This window comes from Stegodyphus dumicola, chromosome 6 (assembly GCF_044657685.1).
Source record: "Stegodyphus dumicola isolate Sdum_Otavi_A_Nest chromosome 6, ASM4465768v1".
Lineage (NCBI taxonomy): Eukaryota > Metazoa > Arthropoda > Arachnida > Araneae > Eresidae > Stegodyphus > Stegodyphus dumicola.
In genome coordinates this window covers 194,862,690-194,879,375 of record NC_140773.1, presented here as the reverse complement: position 1 = coordinate 194,879,375, position 16,686 = coordinate 194,862,690, and the positions used below count along the sequence as shown (strand labels likewise).

The window sequence follows — 16,686 nt, the reverse complement described above, 5'->3', positions numbered from 1 at the left end:
TTCCTTTATTTTCAAATTTCTTTTGGTTAGAAAACTTTCTAAAAGTGGTGAAAAGCTTAAAATACTATTATTCAATTCTTTGATTATTAGCTCGAGTTTTTTTATCATTGCATTTATTTTATTTCTAATGATAAGCCAATTAACACTATGTCAAATTAACACTTTCGTAACCTTAAATTTAATTCATTTAACGTTCCAAAAATATCAGCTAATTATGCTAAGTGCACCAACCATAATACAATTCGAATTTTGAATCACAGAGGAAAATTTAAATTTCTGATCGAAGTTAAAGAAGATGATTTAAAACTTTGTCTCTGGATTATTTTAAAAAAAGCGCTTTGTGTTTACTGCCTATCTCTTGGCATATAATCATAAATATTCTTAAATTTAAAGCTTGACTTTTAATAAAATTAACAATTTTCACAGCTTGATTAAAAATGGTTTTCAGGGATTGCTTTGGTTACTAAAGCTTCAGAGTGAATGGAGCAGTGAATAAATTTAATTTCAGATGCGATTTTCTATATTCGAGAACTATCACTGGAATGTGTTTCTGTTAAAGCCCAAGCTCTGTCACTGCATACAGCAATGCACTTATTCCAATGAATATCTTTCTCAGACATAAAATTGTTAATTCCTTTGAAAATTTCATTTGAAGTTGCTCTATCATGAAGAGATTCAGAAAATAAATACGCTTCAGCAATTCATTTATCTTCTTCAAAACATATGTAAACTAATATTTGAACAAAGATTGTTATATCTGTACTTTCATCCAATTGCAATGTGAAATACTCACTGTGTTTTATTTTTTGAATAAGTGTCTCTTTTATGGAATTTGCCATTTTATGAATTCATCAACTTACTGTATCATTTGACAATGAAATATTATTAAGTTCAATTAGCCACTTTTCGTTGAATAACATAAAAATATCTTTAGCTGTTGGTAATATAACGTTTTCTCCAATAGTGTGAGCCTGCCCAGTCTTGGCAATTCTTAGGCTCACTAAGGTTAGCTTCCAAAGCTTTTTCACTTGAAGTAACAAAATTTTTCATTACTTGTTTACTATTTTTGAACTCCCATAATTTCCTCTTAAAATATCCTTCAGATTTATCCTTTAAATTGGCATGCTTAGATTCAAGATGTTTTTTAAGAAATGATGGTTCATACTTTAAATGGATAATAGTTCACCGCAAACAACACATTGAGGTTGAGGGTCCATTCCACCTAAACCCAAATGATAAATAACTTTCATTACATTTTCTATAAATAATTTTTCTTTTCTTTTCAATATTCTTAGTGCTAGTAAATTGTCCTGAATCCATCACCTGTGAATCATCACTTTTCCACTTAATCAATCCTAGCCATTTTTCCATTTTTAAAATCTAGTTTTGTTTTATTATTTTTTCGCGAATATTTAAATGCACAATACATTACAAGTTCTTCAAAAACAAACGATATTCTGAAATCGCAGAGAAAAGTAAGGAATACAAAGCAGAAGAGACAAAGGCAATATAAAGTGTAGACATGCTAATAAATTAATCAACTCTAACAGAATTAATGAGTTACTATTATCTTTTTATAAGAACTTAGTTTTATTTCTTATTAAATACAACATCCGTTTCTATCACTCCTTATGACAAATTTTGTTACGTCTTTGGATAAAAGAATATGTGTGAAAAAAGAAACAGATTATTCTATGAGCAGCTATTGACCTTGAACAAAGCTTAGATTGCATACATTTACGAGCATTAGATAAAAACTTAAACAGGATGTTGGGGTATTTAATTTTTGAATTTAATAATTAAAAATGCTTTGTTTCTTTGCATATTACCTATTTTTTCCTTGCACACCACTGGTTGAGAATGGTTGCTTTAGACCAAATCTGAAATATCTTTTCCTGTTACAAGTCTTGCAATGTCTTGGCATTACTGGAACTACATTCGTTTCTTCTTTTTGTTTACAGCTGCAAGAACATATCCACTATTTCATTTTTATCTTGCCTCATTCTCGAAACCAATGCAAATTATCTACAGAAAATACAGGATATTTCATACCGAATGGGGCAAAACGAAAGCATACCTGTAAACGGTGTAAATACTTAATTTTGATAAAGCAAATCTGCAGTAAAACTATAGTTATCCAAGTTTCGATAACTATTCTATGAGGGTCCCTACGGTGACACAGCAAATATTTATGTGGTATTCTAGTTCTCACCACATGCGTAACATAATATCCTTTGTTAATGATTTGAACACTTTAGTTATCTGCTGCTTCAGTTGCTGTAAGTCCTAGGGAAACAGAGGCACAAATGCTTTTTCTTTATAACAAAATCCTACAGGAAAAGATCCCAAGGGGTTAGATCTGGAGATCTTGGTAGCCAAAAAAGTAATGGCCTATCATTTGACCCAGCTTACCCAGAGATGGAGTAGACTAGCGTTCAGGTACTGATATGAATTTTTATGCCAATGTGGTGGAGCAGTATCTTCTTCTTGCAGAATGAAGCTGGGAAACACTTCCTCCAACTTAGGAGACAACCACTCTGACAGCATATCTTGGTAAATGTACCATCAATAGAATTTTACGTGAAGAAAAAAAGAACCAAAAGCACAACTGCTGGAAATTGCGCAGAAAATATTCATCTTTAGAGAATCATGCTCATGTTCCAACGTGGATTTTCTGTGTTCCCAAATTGTAAATTGTGGTGATTAGCTTTGCCAGAAATGTGAAAAGAGCACCTTAATTGGTAAACACAAGACTATTTGCAAAACCATCTATCTCCAGCTTATCTTGAAAACTCACAAAAAGCTTTACGCAACAGTTTATTGGAAGGTTTTAATAGCTGCACCATCTGAAAGGCGCATGACAGGAAATGTAGATGTTTCTGTAACACATTGCCATACAAGGCATAAGTAACACATTGCCATACACATTGCCAAAAAATTAAGACAAGCAATTTAAATTTTTTATATGCTATATCTATAATTTGTATCTTTGAAATTTATCTAATTATATAATGATGAATCAGTTCTTTTAAAGCCATGTCAGAACAGCTTCTGCACCTTTTGGAAGCATTTCTAACAACTTTCATATTCAACAGGGTTTCATAATCAGCTGTTGTACTTTCATATTTGAAGGTATACAGGAAATTGTACGCTTTAATGTCTGAAATGAATTTTTTAAAAATTCTTACATAATGTTGTCACTATAAAAGATAAATGTACATATTTCAACATGATGACAAATAAGATGATTGTTTTTATAATTTTAGATGTGAAATTTCTTTTTTCATCCATTTGGCTGTTCTACCATGAACTACATTTTTTTATATATGAAACTAACAACTTTCCAGAAACAAAAAGTGTGCAAGAGTTTTAATTCAATTTCAAAATATACACCAATGTCTTCAACAAGCTATAAATAAAATATATTTAAGTTTATTTCTCTGACTTATTGTGGTGATGGATTACTTTTAGAGCAGGTAGTGGCAATCAGGACACTATAAAAGATAAATATATTTGGAGTATATTATGCTACTGATATACATAAAATCTTACTGAATTATGCTATAAATATATATATTTGTACCATGCACTGCATAAGCAGCACCTGACGATTCACATCCTATCTAATGAATTCATTAAATGATATCAGCCAATTATAGTTTATGTTTGCTGATCCTAACAGTAGTTGCATAGGAAAATAAATTTGAGTACTTGTTCTTCAGCCACTCATTAATGCTTTTGTATCCACTGCAACTGACAAAGCATCAAAAGCTTCTAGACTTGATAATCTTATAGAAAACAATCTAAAATTTTCAGATTACAATCTAAACCTCAAACCAGAGTTTATCCTTAGGATAAAAAAATAATAATATATGGATTATAAAATATAAAAAAATCATAAAAATATTTCACTATTATTAAATAAAAATACCTACTGACATAAACTCATGAAACTAAATTTTTTATGTTGAGTAAAATAAAGTTAAAAAGAGAATTCTTCTCTAAACATTTTTCTCAAAAAGAATTTCAATTTTAAAAGATTCTTTTACCTCTGCATTTCACTTGTTAACACAAAATGATTTTAAGAGAAGTATTTGTATAAGACTGCGATCTATATGCTATTACACAATTTCACGATTAACAGTAAATTTTATTCTGCAGGCAAACAATAACATGCATAGATTAAAAGTAAAATTAGAAAGTATTAAGTAAAATTAGAAATTTTGAAGTCAACCAATCACAGGGTGTCTGAAATCTATTTTACTTTTGAATCTCATAATAAAAAATCCCCAGGGAATTCTTCAAAATTGGGACAGAATTGTTTAAGGTCATACTGTCACCTATAAAGTGCCAATGACAGATGCAATCCTGTGTGTCTCTATACCACAGAATTCATGAACTTTATCTGATGTTACTGTTATACGAGTGAATTCAGCATAATACCTCAGATTTCAATGCAATCTGTGCAGTAAGACCACTAGTTACCAGATTCCAAAGTTCTCTAAGCTATATATGTACTTCAGACTGGTCATTACTATCAGAATTCAGTTTCAGGCTTCACAAGGATTTAAAATGTGCAAAATCAGATAATGCCAGATATGGGGGGGGGGAGGAAGGAATGGTAGGACTTCAAAACTTTGGATAAGAGACCCTGACACCTGAAACAAAATAAATGATCTTAGATAATTTTGCAATAGGTCATAGCAATTCCATGCTTCATAATTTGGCTCTTGTGTAGGTAATGTTCAAGATTATTTTCCTCTTTTGTCAACAGACAATCAGTATCATTTTTCCTCCAGATGATTGAAAGTGCACTTTCTTTGGCTTATTGTACTTTCTTTGGAGAATTTATATACCTCCAGTGAGCTTCATTTGTTTAATAGTGTAATAAGTCACAATCCAGGTTTCACCAACAGTGCCTATCATATTAACAACTATTTTTCCTTCCCATTTGTACTGATCCAGAAGCTTCTGGCAAAATCATTTTATTTCCTTTCATCTTTGGAGTAAGAAACTGAGGCACCCACATGGCACTCACTTTCCAGCAGTCTAGTTAATTATGAATGATCTCACATACTGATCCATAACTCAGAGTCATTGTTGCAACCATCTCATCAATGATAATTCATCAGTTCTGAATTAAGTTCTCAACTACATTAAAGATAATAGAATTCACGCCACTAATAAAATTGCCAGGCCAAAAAGATATTCAAGTAATAGGATAATATTTTAAAATTTTGTTACCTACTTGTACCTTGATTTCATGACAAACACTTAACATAAATCATAAACTCTGTCAATGAATCTCAATGAGTCTTAGGCCTTCTGTATAACAGCACTGCATACAATTTACTTGGGTATAAGAATCCTGCTAAATGTCATTATTGATGCTCAACATGAAATAGCCTTTTCTTCTGTTGTAGATGTAAAACTACTGACTGTAATAACAAATAGCATATCTTTTCTCTGAGAACTATGCATATCAGTTACTTCAGGAAAACTTAATAGCACTTTTCTGATTGTCCCACCTCATAAAAGCAGTACTAATTATTATGCCATTTTACAAAAGGCAAATACAATGAATCTTGTTGTTTCATTTATGATACGCCAAACTCACCAGAGATACATTCAGAGAAGCAAAATTCCCACTTGACGCAGCATGACATACATCCACATCTTCTTGGCAAATATCCATGTCTTGAAAGAGACTCTCAGGGCTAGTATAATATTTAATATCAGAGACACCTTGAGCCCACGCACAGGATCCAGCAAACCAAAATATAGAAAGCACTCCAGTAGCCATAAAGTCCTGTAAAATAAGGAAATGATATTTTATATTGATTTTCAACCACAAAATGTACAGTTATACATGAATATATAGAATAGTTCTCAAACTCAAGGTTGTAAGTATATGTTGAGTTTCTAATAACAAATTTTTTAACAATTATTAATAATGTTGCATGTGTACGAGTTCATAACAAATTGAACATACACAGAACTAATGATAGCTGATAAAATATACACAGAACCGATGAGAGATGATAAAATTTATTTTTACCAAAACACTTTACAATTCTCAAGCTTTCCACAAAAAAATAATCATACAGCTTTTCTCAGTATCACACAGTACAATCAGTAGTTACATTTCAAACTACTAAATATGTTAAACATAGTGCAACATAAAGCGTATCAAAGAGCGAAGCACACAAGATGATCTCAATACTGAAAAACAACTGAGAAACTGATGCTTTCCCAGTCTTATATAGTTCCTCCCCCCCCCCCCCCGACTGCCAAAAAATCTCTAGTACCTTCCGCTTCTCGAAATTACTGGAAGGCATACAAGGGCCAGATACGCTTACAGGGATCAACAGGGATCAGGCTAAAACACTGCCACCTTTGATGATTTCGAATAATCCAATAAAATAATTCTTTAATCATCAAAACCATTGCCAGCTTTGCGATATCTCATTAATTTAGTGAGATAGCCATTTACTTAATGTTAAATGTACTAATACCTGTATTCTTATTTTTCTGGCAGAGCATAGTTTTTTCCAATCATTTCATGCTACATTATGCAAAAAAATACTACAATTTCATAGAAAATTTCACTGAAATATTTACATATATATTACATTTGTATATAAAATTTCACTAAAACATTTACACATGTATAAAATTTCACAACAATACTTTCTAAATATCCACAACCCCACTAAAATGTTGTAAACTTGATGCTGACTTAGAAGGACACTCGTGAACTTGTAACCAATTTTGGACAGAAACTCTTGTTTGAGTATCCTTATGTCTGTTTCAATGATGCAACCAGTTCTGCCTACTTTTTTACATCCTTCATTCAACATAGAAGACATGCACACTTCTTAGAGGCAATTTCATCAATCAACAGCTAGGTTTGAGGATAATCACAATTCTCTTCACAGAACTTTACTAATATATATTCCTGTGAACAGCTGTTGTAAATGTGATATGGCTATCCTCAAACCAGTTCCTGACTACATTCTAATATTTTGCTTGCTATTTCTCACATTGCATTTCCATAAAATTTGTCCTTTATGAAGTACAAATTCATAGAACGTGAATTTTTGCTTTCTCAATGGCTGGGCAAAATGTTATATTTCAAAAGTAATGCTTTCTTTTTTCTCAGCCAACAAACTCCATAGCCCCATTCTGATTTGTTACTACAAAAACAAATATACCCATAGCTAAAAAAATACTAACCTGGAAAATGATCTTAGAATTTCAAAAGTGCAAATCCTTGTGCACTCAAAACACATATATGCTACATGTATACCTGGGTTGCCTTTGACATGGTGCAGTGCCTCATGAAATCTCTTCCACAGTTTTTCAGTGGAGGTGTGGATGATTAAAAAGTACCACTATAGCTTCAATTAACACTTTAATCTTTAACAATTTATTCCAGATATTAAACAATCAGAAAACTGAAAGAGATGCTTACCATATCAGGAAATCGATACAAAATACTGATAGCAGGTTTATGAATAAACATTATAATACTGTTTATGACATACGTTGATATAATTTAACAAATATATACTATGATTATTCACACCCTTAGTTTCATCATTCCATACAACTAGCATTTTCATGTATGCAAGCAACACCAGGCAACTCATACAGGTGCATACCTTACAGACATTCGAGTACATGTTTATGTAATGCAAATACAGCACAAAGCAGTAACAGGAGTCGGAGCTGGAGTCGCTAAAAACAGGTCGACTCAGACTCTGACAAAAGTTTTCGTTGGGCAGTTTGAATTTGAAATGAAATTAAAATGAATTGAAAAAAAATTAATGACAAGCTGGGTTATTATTTTTATTTACGGACTGAATTCATTAATAATTATTTTCCATTTTATTGAACTATTAATAAACAAATATAAGGGAGGAGGATGGATCTGATATTGGCCATTAGTGAACTTATTCATTTAGTTACTTAATTTAGTTACAAATCTCACTGGTAAATTTAGGTAAGCAGCAATAGCAGCAAGAACTCCTAAAATTGATGCCATTCTTAGGAAGCAAGCAGGAAAAGGAGCAATTATTGATCAAGCAATGTGATAAGGAACTACATATTTGATGATAAAGAGGTTTTTAGAATTAAGAATTTTTTTAGGAGATGAAGATAACCCTAATGTTTTACTAACAGTAAGACTGTGGATTGATCTTGCAGAATTGGAAACACTTCTTTCTATAGCACACAAAAGCTGCAGTCTGAAGAATTGACAGGAGGGGAGAATGGGATGTTTGTTCTTTCTGAAATGGTTGGCGTGTTGGTGTATTTAATTATGGCAAAGCACACGAGGGCTATCTGCCTAAGGGGAGGGATGCCTTCGTGGAGGACTTTCTAAGGGAAACTGGCTCGTAACACATTAAACCATGAAAACGCCCATGCAGCCAGCCTGTTCGCGAGATTCGAACCTCGGATCAAACTACCAGTGTTCAGCGACTTTACCGCTCGGCCGCTGGTGGGCCTCTTTCTGAAATGGAGGACTTATTGCAAAAGTAATCATTTCTTCGATGAAGAAAAGAGAAACTAGTTTGCGAGACAATGAGGTCTTGTTGGGTTCAATATATTCTTGTTGGGAGATTCGAACCGAATTTTCTTGGATGACGAACAAATTAAAAAGGCAAAGAAAGTCATCTATGAACTTTCATTAAGAGTGAAATTATTCTCAGAACAATTGGAGAATTCGAATCAGGACAGTCAAACTGCAGACATTGCAATTGAGTCTCTATCATCAGTCTTTTCCATTGATGAATTAGATTTTGGGAAATATTTTTGGATAATATTGAAAAGGCTAAGGCAAAGCCAATGAAAATAAAAAACAAGAGCCTTTAGATATAAAAATGAAAAAATACAAACAAGATTTCTACACGGTCTTTGGAGAAATATGATTGCACTTGCAAGACATCTCTTTTAGAACTTATAAAAATCTATCCTAAAAAGTTAAAAGAAGTAGCTCTTACTCCTACTCAAGTTAATGCGGAAAGACTCTTCTCAGCTCTGAAGTTTATCAAATCGGATCTATGGCTCTCCGACAAAGAAAATCTGCTATACTGTTTCATAGAAATAACTAATGCTTTTTCATTTCATAATAAATACTAATTAATATAAATAATTTGCTATTTTTTTTTTTCTGTAGCATCTATTACTTCTTTTATATTAAAAAAATAAGTGGTAACCCATGAGTATATGTTTACATATATATATATATATATATATATATATATGAGGGAGTCAGAGTGGAAGTGACTCCACAGCCATGGTTATAATACAATCAAGCGTTAATAAAATAAAAAGTTGTCAGAGTCGAGTTGGAGTAATTAAAATTCCAAGAGTCGGAGACTATCATTTTCTCTACCGACTCCACAGTCTTGGTACAAAGTCCAAAATCCAGATGTCCAATATCCGGAACCATCTAAAATCTGGACCTCAAAACCAACAACGTTTTTCTAGTAGCCTCAAAGGCATATGCATTTGATTCCCTCTCCACACATAATAAAATATCTGGAGAATCTCGATTCTTAATTTCACTTCAACACTATATAAAATACCTTGTTATTGAAGAAACAATCTTTTTAGCATAAATTTGTACGATCAGTAATTTGGCTCCGTTGCTGTGTATCTGCTTGGCGCACATCTCAAACCGAAACATTCCACATAGATACATCGTTGATCTGACACCAACCTGGCGAATCATTACTTACTATATTTTCCTTTCATCACCGAATGTTTATCAACACATGACAACTTGAGTAATGTAGCGATGCATAAACAATTTCTTTTATGTGAGTAATTGAATAATAAAAGAGTATGGTAACCTTTTATGTTGACATCATGCTTGGCAATGATTACAGATTTAAGTTAAATGCACTAAAAAATGTTTACGAGGAAAAACTTAACAAAACTTTCTTTCAATATGGTAAAAATAGATTTTGTTGATGATATTCATAGACCCAAAGATTACATTTAGAGATATTTGAATTAAGAATAACTGATTCACATAAACCCAGAACCGGCCCCAGGGCTCGTATGGCCGCACAGGGTTGCAGAATTTAGGACCGACGAGACTGCATCAGGCAGTAAGATATCTAACACCGGCCCTCAATAAGGCTTAAATATATGTGGGAATTTATTTATTCAGAACTCTGATAAGCCTTAAGCATGTGCAAGAAATAGACATAAGTATAATAAATAACTAAACTAACAAAATTCAAGCTTAATTGTCTCAGTGCGCAATAGAAGCAAGATAAAATTTAACGGAACAACTTGTCGTTAGTCGCCAAGCTCATGATGCATAGTGAAATATGTATTGTGAACGATAGCTAATTTGATGATGATAGCCGCGAATTTTAAAGGTTTTTGGATATCGCAAAACAAAGGTAAAATTTTCCAATTAACTGATTTTGTAAAGAAATGTGCAGAAGCGGTAATAAATAAAGATGATATAAAAGAAGTTTTTCTTTGTGATGACAATGCTCCTTAATCATCAATCAATTAATGAATGGCAAAATCTGGCTCTAGATCCAGAAACTACCGCTATCAATAGTGAAGAAAGTGACAGAGAAGTTGCTGACAATTAGTCAGAATTCTCAACACAGCAGTTACAGGACATCAACAATATAACTGAACAGGAGATTAAGTCTGTCTACAGAATTAAAGAGAAAGTATTAGCACAAAAAATGAAGCAACTTAAACAACTTACATTGAAAGAAATGTTTAATAAGGTAAACAAATATTAAGCTTTTTTTGTAATTTTTGGTATCCTTTAGATCATAAATACTTCATTATTTCATAAATCACGATTTCATATTTTTTTTCATAATTACTACATGTCATCTCACTAGATTTAAACTGATGATCTAATATCCGGAAAAATCCCAAATCCGGAATCGGCAAAGTCCCGACGAGCCCAGATTTTGGACTTTGTACTGTATTGTCCATATAGAATCTTGTCATTTCTCATAAAACTTCTCGTTTCTTATAAAATGCTTCTTTTTTAATATTATTTATGATCAGAATTGTACTGAAGGTGCAAAGAAACCTAAACAAATGTTTCATGCTGATTTACAAGGTCACTAATAAGCACTGCCAATGTTTTGTAGCAGTGCAGATAATTAGAAAGCATTTACAAATTCTTAAGAAATAATAATAACATCTTAAAATATAGCTCTTGCAAACTAAATATTTTACAAAATGTTTAATTATAACTGGAATAAATTCAATGCAAACATTTCTACAATAACATATCATTTTTCACTTGTATTTGAAAAGATTAAATTCTGGTTAATAAGACTTTAAAAATCTAAACCTATACACATAAGCATTTAATCATCTACTACTTTTTGGCACTGATGTATATTTTAGTCGAATATTTCCTACAAACAAAAATATCTCAATGATGTGATTTTGTGCTAATAATGACATCAAAACACACTTGCAAGATTTTTTTCTTGTTTTCTTGCAACCCCAATTATCTTCAATAATCCAGTTTAGTTTTTGTAATGAATGTTATAACTTAACTGCTTAGCTGTTATTTCACCATTTTTCCTTGCATTAAAAAAGGACAAAAAAAAAAAAAAAAAAAGAGTTCCTCCCCCTTTTTTTCTTTTTTAAGGTTGAATTTGAGACTTGTCATCTATTGAGGAGCATGCCTTGAAGTACTTTCAAAGCTACAGGATCCTGGCATCAAAAAGGGGAGGAAAAAATATGCTTTAATGTGCATGATATGGGACTTAACCCATTAACGCCCAAATTAACAATTCTTGAAATTTTGCCTTGAAATTGATAGACATTGTTAGAAATGCATAAATTAAAAGTATTTCAAAAGCATTTTGAAAAATTTTAACTGCAACCATATTTTTTAAGCCGTTCTCATTTGAGAACACTGGGCGTTTGTATATAAAAATGTAAAATTTTTAAAAATCAAAATTTTTTACATAAAATGATTTAGTTTTAATATATAAACAAACTAATAGACAAAATAATGTTAAAAATCAAAATTTATTTTAAGACGTGTAAGAAAACTTTTTTTTTTACATTTTTAAGATAGATTTTTTTTTATGGAAAAGAGGAAAGCATTGAATCCACAATGTTACATTGCATTTCATGCAATATGTTCTTGGCTTTGAGGCACAATTGTCATATTGGCAACGCCTTTGTTTATCTCTTTTACCAATAACATGCTGTATTTTGTCGAATTTTATGTCAGGAAGCACGTTCGATCTGCATGTTATCCTCCTTTGTACTGGTCTTCCTAGGATTGCTTTTGAGTCGGCTCCTTTTTTCAAATAGGTTACTGCACTGTATCTCCTAAAATCTTTGATTGACATTGAACGATGGATCCTTTTATAAATGAGATAGGCATTTACAACAGCCATATCTATCATCCTAGTAATAAGACAAAAATACCATTTCTTTCCTCGTATGGCTATAGAATGTTTCTCAAGAAACCAATCATGAAGGTCGACACCCCCCATAAATGAGGTATAGGAACTTATAGCATGAGGCTGATTTACTTTCACCTTTTCTTTTTTCTCTACACTCCATCTTTGTACTGAAGATAGCGGCATTATTGTGTCAAAATTAGTGGCCAATGAAACACACTTATCGTCTTTCCATTTGACAACAAGAATTTCATTTGTTGTGTCAAATTTACTATCGTAAAACCCTCTCTCTTTCTTACTCATTTTCTTGTCATCCATTATTGGGCATTTTTCAGTACGATTTTCTCGAATTGTTCCACTAGCTCTAAACTTCAGTTCTTTCAGTTTTTTTAGTAATGCATGACTGGTAAAAAAATTATCAAAATAAACACGATGGCTCTTCGGATCTTCTACAATAGATAGTAGATTTAGCACCACTTTTGTACCTAAAGGCAGTTTGTCAGATTCGGAAGTATTTGTTTCCTTTCCACAATACAGTGCAAAGTTATAACAGTATCCATCGTTGCCACACAGAGCCCAGAGTTTATACCCAAATCTAATAGGTTTAGATTTTATAAACTGTTTCAGTGTATGATGACCATAATACCGGACGATCATTTCATCAACAGACAAATTTTCATGGAAAATGCCCCATTTTTGAAAATTCTTGGAAAGCATTTCTAACAAGGGACGTATTTTAAATGATTTATCATTCTTGTTATATTGATGTAATTTATTATCTTGGAAATGCAATAATCTTTTGAGCTCTAAGTAGAAATTTCTAGTCATAGCATTCTTCACTATTGTTACTCCTAAATCATCTGCTTCTGCCCAGTAGTCCCGTTGTTCACTGGGTAAAGTATGATAGCCCGAAAGTATCAGAAATCCTATAAATGTTTTTATTTCATCTTTAGTCACATTATAATTCAATTTATTTTTCATTTCGTGAGCATATCGATTAGTTTCCTCTACGATCATATCATAAACACTTTCAGCAAAAAATTCTTCAAACAGCTCAACTGGACTCGTATTATTAGTTTGCGCTGTCAATATATCAGAATTTCTCTTGGACAAATTTTCCAAATTCCCAAATGTGTAAGCCGGACTTTCATTTGTCCATACAATTGACTCTCTTTTACGTTTACGGGAATTGTTTTCCTTTTTCTTATCCGAAATAATAGGGTTATCATTATCATCTGGCACTGTAATTTCTAATGTACCTGCAACATCTGATACAACTGGAGTACCCAAATTATCATCATCGAATTGCTCTTCATCTGTTAGATCATCCACATCCAGAGGCATCGATATAATATCTGCTTCTATTTCTTCAGAAAAAAGATAAGCAGTCGCCTCTTCTAAGCTTTTAAATATTTTATTTCTACTCATTTTTCAAGATTTATTTATAGTTTTTCTGCAACAAAAGTAACAAACACTTAAAAAAATAAATCTGAATACTGTATAAAAACTATACCCAAACGCCCAGTATCCTCAAACGAGGACGGATATGTTTTCCTGTTTATTACGGATATATTTACAACAATAAATATTAACAAACATGCTAATGACACAATATGGGCTATCTAGATTATATTTATAACAAATTGAAAGAATTTACCTCATAAATCCAGTGCCATACAGTGGAACATAAAATAAACAACGCGATTACCAAAAAACGGGTAAATTATACTTTATCTTTCCCGCGCAATTTTACTTAGTTCCAAAATAATTGCACATCTCCCATTGTATGGTGGTGTCATCTATCGGACCAAATTATACATATAAAAAAATTTTTTAATTTAATGCAGGGAATAACAATTTTTTACAGCGTCCTCAAATGAGGACACTGGGCGCTAATGGGTTAATTTGAGAATAATAAACACCAGCAGTGTAACATGAAAAATTCTGACAAACAAATATTCATTTGAATCTCAAGTCTAGAGCTCATATTTATTTAACATTTTTTAATATGATACAGTTTATCTGTTAACTGTATCATATTAAATATGATACAGTTAACAGATAATGGTTAACAGATGAAATATGATACAGTATCCATACATCTAATTAAATATCTTTTATCCTTGATTATCTAATTAAAGAAAGAGTGATCTGTTCCTTTCAGCTTCTGCCAGAATGATCAACACCAGAAAGTTGGCAGGATCTTAATGGATCCCATGAATACATGGTTGATGGAAGAGAATTTGAGTATCATTTTTTATATAAACAACTACTATTTATATCAGACATGACCTTGAAGTTTGTTGACACTGGAATCTGTTACACCAGACATCCTCTCAGAGTTTGCTGTTGTCCATCTTCTTTAACCCTAAACTTAATAAATGTCTGACTGCATGTTATTCTGAATTTGAAAATTAAACAACCAAATAAATTTTTAGTGGATATGACTATTGTCTTAAAGAACAGAACACGCATTTTCAAGATCTGCAATCTCATATTAAACAAGTACGGTGTCCAGGGAGTAGTTGTTGATTTATAACTGCTATCTCTGGGCTTTTTGATATTTTAGCAGAGGCCTTTCTAATGGCAACATCTAGGAATCAAATCAGAAGTGTGATGTTAGAGCCTCGTGGGACAGAATCTGGACCAAGCCTTGAGAGTAAAGTACTTTACCTCATCATAAAAAAGAGCTCTTTGGTGCCAAATTCAAGTAGTTCAACTCTTTCAAATTTGCAAGTGCTGGGTCACTCTGGGTGTGGCATGCAAGCAACAATTTACTTTAATCTGGAACTCCCTCCAGAAATCAATCAAATAAACAGTGAAAATTATGCAGCATTGATTGCTTTTACCATACTTTTAGAATAAATTTTAGTATTTCAGTATACAAATTTGCTACTCTGTTTTTAAAACTTCAGATTTACCCATGAATTTTAAAATATAGGGAATAAAATTGCATTCACATGACTTTTACAGGCTATACTAATAGACTTTAAAATTTTTGAAAGCCAGATATGTTACAACCAATTGAACTCTCACTGGATATTATCTTACAATTGCTAGTTCGATGTGCTAACCACTCCATGGTATGAGCCTGCATGAGAAAAATGTTATTATTTCTCAATAAAAATTTTTACGATACTTTGCAAATGTTTCCTATTCAGAAAAATCGACTCAATCTTTTAATTCAATAATATATTACTAATATTTACACTGTTTCTTATATTTTTCATTAAAAAGTAAATGCAGCTTTATCGCATGCAGTATCAATATAGTTCATATCATGACTGTCAATAAATATGTTAAATTTTACATGTGGCCCCTGACACATATTTGTTGGGCCATGCAGCCAAGAACCTATGAAAGGCTGGATATCCCTGATTTAGATATCGATAGCAATAATGATATTCATTGCATTAGTTGCCATTGCTTTTATATTATTATTATCAAAAATAAATATATTTTCCACTCTAGTTGATTTTCAGAAAGTAATAAATTTTTATGCTTGTATAATCTCACATAAATATACAAAAAGCTAACTTAGTTAACATGATATATTTAGATGTTGTTTGCTGCACACTAATACCAACAGGTATGGGTTCACACTTCTATATAATGCATGGTAATTTGTGCCATCTCTCCTGTCCTTTGTCTTTATCCTCCGCCCATAAATTCTAGGCAACATTCTCACTCACTCATCAGATGTGAAATGATCAACAGATTCAGCCATCTCCCAGAAAATGAACTCGCCATTGAAAAAATTTAACAAATATATGCTACCATTGAAAAATTCTCATTTCAAACAGTATTCTTGCCCGTTATTAGTAACTATACTTTCTTATTATGTTATTCCTCGAGACAAATATTTCTCCGAGTATTTCACAAAGTTAAAAAGGTTAAAAAACACTGTTCTAAATTGAGGACAATTTATATTCCACTTCAAATGTATGCTTAAAAGTTATACTTAAAGAAAATACAAATAATAACTTTTATAAAAGTGTTTTTTATATGTTCTTCAATGCACATTCTGTAATACAGCTAAGATAAAAATTATCTTTTTAAAAACAATGTGAAGCAATTACATTAGTAAAATATGTATAATTAAATCTGCTCCTGGTGAATTCCATATGCATGCTTCTTCAATGCACATTCTGTAATTAGATGAAAACAGCTAAGATAAAAATGATCTTTTTACAAACAATGTGAAGCAATTACATTAGTAAAATATGTATAATTAAATCTGCTCCCCATGAATACCATATGC

General features: G+C 31.8%; 1 protein-coding gene across 2 annotated transcripts in view; it reads right to left on the bottom strand.

The window, feature by feature from the left end:
* LOC118205221 (synaptophysin-like protein 1) overlaps window positions 1-16,686 on the bottom strand; it is a 52,636-nt gene that overhangs the window by 15,140 nt on the left and 20,810 nt on the right. For both annotated transcript variants that reach the window (XM_085819311.1, XM_085819310.1), the window contains exon 5: window positions 5,618-5,809. In XM_085819311.1, coding sequence (XP_085675437.1) covers window positions 5,618-5,809 — 192 coding nt within the window. The remainder of the gene's footprint in view (window positions 1-5,617; window positions 5,810-16,686) is intronic.